Below are 10,458 nucleotides of genomic sequence, written 5' to 3' on the forward strand. Positions count from 1 at the left end.
GCTGCCTGGCCTGCACCCTATCTCATTGTAGAGCTAGAGGAGTTAGAGCCCTGTCTATGTTCGTAGATAAGCACACAACCAGTCATGGATAAAAGCGTCTGTTAAATGGCATATAATGATGCTGTCATCTGATTCTTAAACAGCTAACGTTAGCTAACTAGCGGCAGCGTAGCCTAGTGGTTAGAGCATTGGACTAGCTAAACAAAAGGTTGCAAGATCGAATCCCCAAGCTGACCAAGGCAGTTAACCCATTGTTCCTAGGCCATCATTGAAAATAAGAATTTGTTCTTAATCTTACATCTAGATGTTCCGCTAGCGGAACACCGCTCCAATATCCAATGATAGGCCGTGGCGCGAATTACAAACACCTCAGAAATCCCAAAACTTCAATTTTTCAAACATATGACTATTTTACACCATTTTAAAGAAAAGACTCTCCTTTATCTAACCACATTGTCCGATTTCAAAAAGGCTTTACAACGAAAGCAAAACATCAGATTATGTCAGCAGAGTACCCAGCCAGAAATAATCACACACCCATTTTTCAAGCTAACATATAATGTCACAAAAACCAAAACCACAGCTAAATGCAGCACTAACCTTTGATGATCTTCATCAGATGACACTCCCAGGACATTATGTTATACAATACATGCATGTTTTGTTCAATCAAGTTCATATTTATATCAAAAAACAGCTTTTTACATTAGCATGTGACGTTCAGAACTAGCATACCCACCGACACTTCCGGTGAATTTACTAAATTTACTCACGATAAACGTTCACAAAAAACATAACAATTATTTTAAGAATTGTTCTCAGATCAGATCGACCACTATTCAAATGCGCTACTGTTTTTCAGCCAGGGACTGCAGAGTCATCATTCCCCATTCTGGCGCCTTCTGAGAGCCTATGGGAGCCTTAGAAAATGTCACGTTACAGCAGAGATCCTCTATTTTCCATAAAGAGGCTATAGAAGGCCAAGAAATGGTCAGAGAGGGCACTTCCTGTATGCAATCTTCTCAGGTTTTGGCCTGCCATATGAGTTCTGTTATACTCACAGACACCATTCAAACAGTTTTAGAAACTTTAGGGTGTTTTCTATCCAAAGCAAACCATTATATGCATATTCTAGTTTCTGGGCAGGAGTAATAACCAGATTAAATTGGGTACGTTTTTTATCTGGCCGTGAAAATACTGCCCACTATCCTAAACAGGTTAACTGACTTGCCTAGTTAAATAAAGGTAAAATAAAAAATAAATAAATAGCTAACAGTACGGTTTAACTTGCAATGAAAACAACTTTGACAAAATTAGAGATGTATAGTATCTGAAAATGTATCTAGCTAGACTCTCTTACCGTATGCATGAAAGATGAACGCTTCTCCCTCTCTGTCACGGATGACATGGTTGCCCTTAGTTTGAAGATGTAATCCAGACAAGTATTTTATAACAGCCTTCTGTGTTCTCTTTTTAATGCCCGAATGTTCTTTATCTCCTTAGCTATCATACTCTGCTTCCACTGGGAATTCCACTGATTTCAAATCTCGTTCCACCAGAAAGTGGAGAGCCTTAGCAACACTTGTGCAGTTCTTCATGATATCTTTTTTTTTACGCTTTAGAAAGGATTACCTACACCTACTAAGCAGCTCATGTTATTGACAGACCAAATTTGAACTCATCTCTCGGCATGTCCAGCCCATCCATTATCTCAGCCAATCATGGCTAGCGGGAAGGTTCCTGTACTCGTAATTTAACAATTTTATTTGTATTTACAGATGGAATACATGTTTGTTTTTAAGCCATATGAAAGCTCACATGTTCCAGAAGGCATTTCTGCCAAAAAAAAACACATTTTTGTAAAAAAAATTAACAGTACGTTCAAATGCCTCTCCTGTGAAGTAGTGATGCGCGACATACGCCTAGTTTTCTGAAACAAGTCACATTAATGACCGATTTCTTGAGTTATGTCTCAAAATAGACAAACAGTACCATTGATGCTATTTTCTTGTTTTTTCAAGCTAAGGTCTTGGAGTATGCAAGCACACTCATTTGGTTCAACTAGTTGATTTTGGCTAGCCGCCATACGATCTGAAGCATGCTGACACCTTTAGGCCTGCTTCTGTCTGCTTGAGACCTGACACTGGGAGAGAAATTATCCTTTTAGCAGGACAATAACACAAAACACAAGTCAAAATTCACACTTTCTTATTGAAAGAAAACTGTTTCTTACCAAGACAATATAGTGGAAACTCCTGAGTCACATATAGTGCCATTGTGACTAGGATTTAACTATTTTTTAAATTGTTTTATTTGCTATTATTAAATCAGTGTTCTCTTCGTCAATGAGAAAATACAGATTTAATAACTTTAAATAAAACAGCAGAAATAAAAATATATAAAAATCATATTCACAATGGGGCTGTCACATTTTTGACTGCAATGATTTGCAACAGAACACTGCATTCAAAACTAAATTATTGAACTCATTGGATTTCGATAGCTCTGTGAGTGAGTGAGTGTGAATGCTTCTTGACAAACATACCACACCTCTAAATGATAACAGATAAATGCTGTAACTCGACACACCCTCTATCATTTCACCTCCTTCAGCTTCAAGTCAAAATGTACCTTATTGTACCCATCCTCGTGAGCCTGCTTCTCCCCAAAGGTAAGAGGACTATTTAGGCTATAGCCTACGGTTAACATGCATTTCAAATAGAATTTATTTAAAATGTCAAAATAGTTAAGAAAAATCTCTAAATGTGGCTAGAACCCATCTATTTTATTCATTACTTAGGCTACCTTTGGCTGCATTTGGATTAATTATGCTTTGAAGATCAAGTTCAGCAATTATTAAACTTTTTTGCAATTTCAGTGTAGCCTATAGGCCACAGTTTATAACTATAACGAAGACGCAATAAATATATAAGTTCAACAGCATTTATCAATTTATCTTTTGAATGACAAATGCATTTCAGCCAAAGAAAACATTGTCCACGTTTTAGTCTATTATCTCCTCGATCATTTACAAAAAAAATAAAAAAAATGATCGGATGCTGTAACTTTTCACCTTCTCAGCATTTTCACTCAAGTGCTTTGAGTGCACACCAGGAGTATCAGGAGCATGCACCGACAAGGAGACGGACTGTCTTTATCCAACCCAATGTGGAAGCTCGCGGGTCGTATCCTATGCGGGTAAATTAATGGCAGGTTAATTTAGGTCATACATTTTAGCCTAACGATAAAACAAATATTTAGGTTACATTTTTGACGTTTTTTAACCTGTATGTTTTTTTGCTTGCCTCGACCTCTTCTTTCCAATTCCAGGTGATACAAAAGTAGTGGATATCAACGCGAAGTCTTGCGCGGTGCCTGCTGAGTGTGTCAGTGCAGCAATGAACTTCGGAATCTCGCGCACAACGATCGCAAGCAAATGCTGCAATACGGACCTCTGCAACTCCCAAAGCGTCCCTGGTAACTATCTCAATGAGAATGTATAGGCTGTTAGTTTATAATAAATGCTAATATTAAAACTTTGAATTTGATAGCATGTTGAAAGGCTGAATTGAAATGAATCATTTTAATTGATAGTTCTATGAGAAAAGTTTGAGTTGATCAATTAGAATATGTCAATTATTAAATTGGTATGTCTACCTAAAATGAAAAACAACCAACCGATGTATTTAGCGTAATTATTTAACGGCTGCCAAGTGTTTTCAAGATATAGGAATAATTTAAATAGGCCCAGTGGCGATTTTAGCATGTACATCTTGGTGGGGAAAGCAGTCACCACACAACAACTCTAAACAATACATTCATTGCACTATAACGGTGACGAACGGTGCCCACAAACTCAGGGGCGAAAATCTGATATCAACTTTGGGGGGGACAATTACATTACATTTTCTCAAGAGCAATTCCTGAGGGGGACACCAAAAGTAGTGCTGTAACACATAGCCTACATTGTAATATGGTAAATGTATATTGAGGAACCAAAGAAATAAGGTGTTTGCCGTACTACCGGTACCCAAAACTACAAAACTACTCACAACAGCAATACCATTGCCTTTAACAAATCTTAGTTCAGTCACCAGTTTAAGTTGAGAGTGGGGGTATCCATGGCATTTTCCAATTATGTTCCTATTGTACAAGTCAAAAAAATTGAGAACCTTTCATAATGTTGCCAAACAAAGACTCAACAAACTTACCTGAGACTCCCTGTCTCTGCCAGTCTGTCCCTGCATATCTGTCCCCAACTCTGCTGTCTGTGTGCCATCTGTTGCCTGTTCTGCCTAATGACATCATTGTGAAACATTTCCATTAGAATTTCATTTCTTTCTTATGAACATTTTATCAACTAGTCTGAGATATTAGGCTACTAGGGTTCTTACTTTGCGTTTTGGTGTACTGAAAAATACTCTGATGTCCATCTTTTATTTTTCTGCCATTTTTCTACCTGGCTGGCTGGCTACACACACACACAGTGTGTAGGTTATTTACAGTAGGAGATGGGCTTCTACCATCTTATCTTTTATCATTCTATTTGGGCTTCGATCTAAAAGGTAGCTAGCAAATGTGAAACGGATTAAAATGACAAGAGTTGACAGCTGTATGAGTTCACCATTTACACAACATATGCTACAACCTTTTGTAATTTTAATAGTTTGTTTCATATTGGCTGGCTTCCAACAATAGCTGAATTTGCAAAGCAAGCGAGCACCAATTCCGTTTCAGTGGTGTTTGCTATAATCTTTGCTACCCGGGTTAAATAAAATAAATAAATAAAAGTTCCCTTGCGACAATTTAGCTTTTGCAACGAGACCATTAAATATATTTAAGACAATGGTAGAAGAGAGTGTAGTTCTGTTCAGTTTGGACTTCAGTTTATCGCTAACCTTATCACAGGGACTTTGAAGCACTAACTTACATCATCTGCATGCTGATCTCGGAATAAATTGACGATAGCAAAGATTCCATCTTTGACGAGGCCACATAAATGGAATAGGTACTAGCTAGCTTAATAGTTAATATTTGCGCTAGCTCTGCATATTCAGCTAGTGTGTGCGCGATTGACTGGATTAACCTCACGTCAGTTACGTTCATTGAGTGCCTTTCAGACAGTAGACATGACCCCTCTGTTACCTTGCCAGTGGATCAAACCATTGTGAGGAAAAGGGTGGGGGGGGTCGCAATCTTTTGAAACTTAAAAACGCGCTATTAAGTGTCTATAATCAGCACAATTGCTTTCATTGCGTATTATTAATATTATTTAAATTACATAGTTATGTTTCAGTGATATATTGGGGGGGACAAATCATATTTTTCCCAGGATGGGGGGGTCGTGTCCCCCATCCCGTGCACAAACTGTTAGGTCTACATAAAGCTGTCCCAACAGCAGAGTCCCAACAGCCGCTACACCTGGCTATCAGCGGAGCCTTGTCTGGCAGTGAAACAGTTCACCCAGCCTCATTTAATGCCTTAAAAAAAACATTGCTGATATAGCTGACTTGCTTAAACAAATGTGGTTTCTACTGACAATTGAGATGTACAAGCTATGGCATAAGGGGATGACAAGCGGATAAGAGACAATCCGTAATTTTGATTAAGACATTAATGAGCGAGCCAGGACTGACATAGTCAATATAACTATTTGTTCAGCACTTTTGAAATGTACAGGGACAGAATTCAGAACATGGGCCATTCTTACAGTGTTCTCCCTGTACACCAAGTCAGAACCATAGAATAAATAAAGGGGGCATATAAGCAGACAATGAAAGCTCTTACAATATTAAATGATGACATTTCTCTAAAACAGGCTATAGGCTACATGTGCACCACCAAGTCAGAACAGTAGGCAAAATGAAGAGGGGGAAATAGACAACATTTTTAGGGTGAGGCACATGGGCTACTAACAGCTTACTACACAATTTCTCTTCCTTTTTAATCCTTGTCATAGGAAGAGAAATACTGATTAGCCTTTTGTTGAATTGATTCATGACTGCTGGTTAGGATTTTGAAAGTAAGATGTTGACATGATCAGTCCAATCAAAACTACTGTACATATAACGTGTAACGGCTGTCGTAGAGAGGGGAACAAAGCGCAGCGTGTTGAGTGCTCATTATGATATTTATTAACTCGAAAAACACTAAAGACAAAATAACGGCAAACGATCAGAATACAGTTCTGTCAGGTACAGAGACCAAACAGAAAATAACTGCCCACAAACACAGGTGGAAAAAACCCTACTTAAATATGATCTCCACTTAGAGACAACGAGGACCAGCTGCCTCTAATTGGAGGTCATCCCAAAAAACACCAACATAGAAATAGAAACCTAGAATATAAACCTAGAAATAGAAAACATTGAAAACACCCCCGTCACGCCCTGACCTACTCCACTATAGAAAATGACATCTTACAAGGGTCAGGACGTGACATAACGTGATTTGACATAATTTTATCTGTGGCCAATGCCTTGAGCCTTCTTGGAAGGGCACTACTAATGTAATTCTATGGCAGGAGCCAAAGGGCTTCAATTTTCTATGTCTACCCTTACAACTTGGCCGTGACGTAGTGTCCCCATGAGTGACAGAACACTGAGCCAGTCATTGCTGGCTTTCCCCACCACCACAGAAAGGACTGAGCTAGGCTGAAACACTTGCATTTTGGAGCTGATTTACTAAAGAAAACAAAAAACAGATCATGTTTGTATGTGGCTATATTAACTCAATGATATTTATTTTATCATTGTTGCAAACTGATATGTGACTCACATTAATGGCAAAATAATATGCAAAACAGGCAACCCCCCCAATTTTTTTATATTTTATTTCCTACTTTATTTTTTTGCAAAGAATGTGGGGCTCAATAAATTCTCTGAATAACGGGTCGCCACTGAATAGGCTATTTTCAGGAATAGAATGAATCTATTTTGATTTTGGTTTGTGGTGAGTTGGGAGTGAAAAGTGCAATCACCTATCCCTTAGAGTCCACTAAAGCTCCTCCTAATGGCAAGAAGTGCTTCACCTGTACCGGAACGGACTGCAATAGCACTCTGAGCTGCTTGGGAGACGAGGACCGCTGCATCTCAGCAACAGGTAGTGTGTCAGATTAACGTTATCTGCACATTCTTTACATTCCTAAAGCTTCTTCCTTTAGTCTCTCATACTGGTCTCATAGACTAGACATAACATAGTAAACATAAATCCGGGGCACTCAAATTAGTATGACATGTTATGTTTGGTATAGTTACATCCGATATAAGGCAAAAACGTAAGGAGGGTGGTTGGTTGGAGTGGATGGGTGGGCATATAATGCGAACGTCTAGCAACCCAAAGGTTGCATGTTTGTATCTCATCACCTACAACCTTAGCATGTTAGCTACCTTTTCCCCTAACCTTTTAGATAACCCTTGCCCGAACACCTTACCTTAACCTTAACCGCTAACACTAACCCCTACTGCTAGCTAACGTTAGCGTTAACCACCTAGCCACATAGCTAATGTTAGCAACAAATATTTTGGAATTCGTAACATATCTTACGTTTTGCAATTTGTAACATATCATATGAATTGTAATTCGTAACATATCATACGAAATGGATGATGGATATCCACAAATTAATGCATAAATAAGTATTTTAAATGAATGTGCACTGCACTGAGAAGTTTCCCAATCTCCAAATAAACCTCCAACCGTGGCCTAACTGCAGCAAAAAAATTACTCCATGACCCAACGTTTTAATTACGACATGTGGTGATGTATCTTAGCTGTCAGTGAAACCCCTTAAAAGTGAAACTAACATGTACATTTAGGCATGAATCCCCAATGGTTAAGGATAGGGCTAAGGTTTGGGATAGGGTTAAACTTAGGTTTATGCATTAATTCTGATTGGTTAAGTTAAGGGTTAAGGTTTGGGAAAGCCTTAAAACAAAAGAGCTCCTTGCACTGGGATTGAACACACGACCCTCGGAGCCGGAGATTGCAGCTTAAACGCCCTATCCCCCATCACAACACCCTAGCAAGCCTACTAGATGGTAATAGGCACTCACGTTGGTCCTAGTGGACGGTAAATCTTCCCATTTCACCAGGTCCAAATGTAATCTGGTACCTACAGAATCAGCATCTGCTGGAGTATTCCATAGGCTGAAAGTTTTATCCAATGTGCACTTATCAGGAGTTGATTGGACTTGGGAAGCATTGAGTCTTGTGAATATCAGTAACATTTTCTTGTGTGTGCTGCTAGTGAACACGGGTGGCATGAAGATAACAATGAAGGGATGTGCCTCCAAGAAATTCTGTGTGGGAGACGTGTCACAAGCACTGGGGCCCACCATGGACATGAAGTGCTGCGAGGGCAACCTGTGTAACAACGCCCAGAGCATCGGACTGAGCCTCCTGCTCCTGGTGACATCCATGGTCTCTGTTGCCCTGTTCTACTGAGAGACACTGTGCCTTCACCTCCTTACCTCTCTTCCTCTCCTGGGCATTGCCTCGTTCTGTTTACTAGTTCCATCGTAACAGGAGCTTCCCTGTCATTGTCCACCCCCCCATCTCCCCATGCCCCAGCCCCAGTCTCCACTATCTACCTGTTGTGTGTATTAATAATGGATGTTATTGAATAGCCCCTTTCACTGGACGCTTCCTTGGAGCGTCACATTATGTAGGGTTAACTCAACCCCTTCACCCCCGCGAGCATAATGCTGCAGCCACCTGTGGAATGCACTATAGCCATTTCATTTTAGGGACAGCTCTCGCAACAACAAAAAAACACACTCACAACAACCCACAGCTACATCCATCCCATAACCCCTACACACACACCCACACCCATCCTCTTCTCTCCTCAAGGCCCTGTGAGTCAGTGAGGCATGGATGTTTGGCGAGGCATCTGCCAATCTAAGCAAGTGTGGTACATTGCTTCAAACCATTGGCATTGTTAGCTTTCACATGTTTTTAACATTCTGAATAACATAACAAAGGCTATTGAATCCCATTTTTTACCTAGCAGAAATATACTTGAAATTAAAAATGTCACCTGATGTGTACAGTGTTAATGTATTTGCTTGATTAACAAGTTTAATTCTGTAAATGAAAAAAGATGGAAAGTATATGAATTACTGAATAGATGAGCTGACTCTTTATTCTCACAACCTCCTGCTTCCTCGTTCAATGAGTCAAAGAATAAAAAATATCCCAAATACAATGCTTTTTGTTTTTTAAATATTTAGGACTAGCTTATTACTTGCCACCCATTCTAAAACTGACTGCAGCTCTTTGTTAAGTGTTGCAGGGAATTCACTTGCTGTAGTAGCTGATGTGTTTAATGTTGAGTCATCAGTATACATAGACACACTGGATTTACTCAGTGCAAGTTGCAGGTCATTAGTAAAGATTTTAAAAAGTAAGGGACCTAGAACACTGCTCTATGGAATGCCCTAGTCTACCTGGATTATGCTAGAGTTTTCAATTAAAGAACACCCTCTGGGTTCTGTTATACAGGTTATTCTCAATCCACAATATAGCAGGGGATGTAAAGCAATAACACATAGGTTTTTCCAGCAGCTGTGTAACGCTTGTCTGTAGAAGGGGACAAAAGCGCAGCGTGGTGAGTGTTCATATTAATGATTTAATAATAAGAAACACTTCAAAACAATTCAAGAAAATGAACGACAGCCAACAGTTCTGTCAGGTCACAAAATATACAAAACAGAAAATAACTACCCACAAACCCTAAAGGAAAACAGGCTGCCTAAGTATGACTCCCAATCAGCAACAATGATGTACAGCTGTCCCTGATTGAGAGCCATACCAGGCCAAATCAAAGAAATACAAAGCATAGAAAAGAGGACATAGAATGCCCACCCAAATCACACCCTGACCAAACCTAAATAGAGCCATAAAAAAGGCTCTCTCAGGTCAGGGCGTGACAAGCAGATTATGATTAAGTCTAACAAAACAGCTCCCACAAGTTTCTTATTATCAATTTATTTCAGCCAATCATCAATTATTTGTGTAAATGCTGTTAAATGCCCTTCCCTATAAGCGTCATGAAAGTCAGTTGTTAATTTGTTTACTGTGAAATAGCATTATATCTGGTCAAACACATTTTTTTTTCTCCACAAGTTTACTAAGGGTTGGTAGCAGACTAATTGGTTGGCTGTTTGAGCCAGAAAAGGGTGCTTTGCTATTCTTGGGTACCGGGATGACTTTTGCTTCTCTCCAGGCCTGAGGGCACACACTTTCCTGTAGGCTTAGATTGAAGAGATTGCAAATAGGAGTGGCAATATAGTCCGCTATCATCCTCAGTAATTTTCCATCCAAGTTGTCAGACCCAGGTGGCTTGTCATTTATAATAGACAACAATAATTGTACACTCGTTCCTGTCACAAGTGTCGTTAAAGGTAGACCAAAATGCAGCGGGTATGTAAATGCTCATCTTCTTATTTATTAAGA

The 10,458-nt window shown here is 39.4% G+C and overlaps 1 protein-coding gene across 1 annotated transcript; it reads left to right on the forward strand.

Annotated features, from left to right (window-relative positions):
- The first annotated feature begins 2,433 nt into the window (after window positions 1–2,433).
- On the forward strand, window positions 2,434–8,762 carry LOC106578009 (urokinase plasminogen activator surface receptor). Its single transcript, XM_014156531.2, has 5 exons — window positions 2,434–2,671; window positions 3,082–3,198; window positions 3,331–3,477; window positions 6,991–7,101; window positions 8,249–8,762. The coding sequence occupies exons 1-5, from the start codon at window positions 2,557–2,559 to the stop codon at window positions 8,443–8,445; spliced, it is 687 nt and encodes a 228-aa protein (XP_014012006.2). The 5' UTR covers window positions 2,434–2,556; the 3' UTR covers window positions 8,446–8,762.
- Window positions 8,763–10,458: the final 1,696 nt, after the last annotated feature.

The sequence above is a fragment of the Salmo salar genome, chromosome ssa02 (assembly GCF_905237065.1).
Source record: "Salmo salar chromosome ssa02, Ssal_v3.1, whole genome shotgun sequence".
NCBI classification, from domain to species: Eukaryota; Metazoa; Chordata; class Actinopteri; order Salmoniformes; family Salmonidae; genus Salmo; species Salmo salar.

Bases quoted from the DNA above. Each gene is read 5' to 3' on its own strand.
- LOC106578009 (XM_014156531.2), top strand. From the start codon at position 2,557: ATGATAACAGATAAATGCTGTAACTCGACACACCCTCTATCATTTCAC. The intron at 3,478-6,990 runs GTAACTATCTCA...CCTATCCCTTAG, and splicing joins CAACTCCCAAAGCGTCCCTG to AGTCCACTAAAGCTCCTCCT. The intron at 7,102-8,248 runs GTAGTGTGTCAG...GTGTGCTGCTAG, and splicing joins CCGCTGCATCTCAGCAACAG to TGAACACGGGTGGCATGAAG.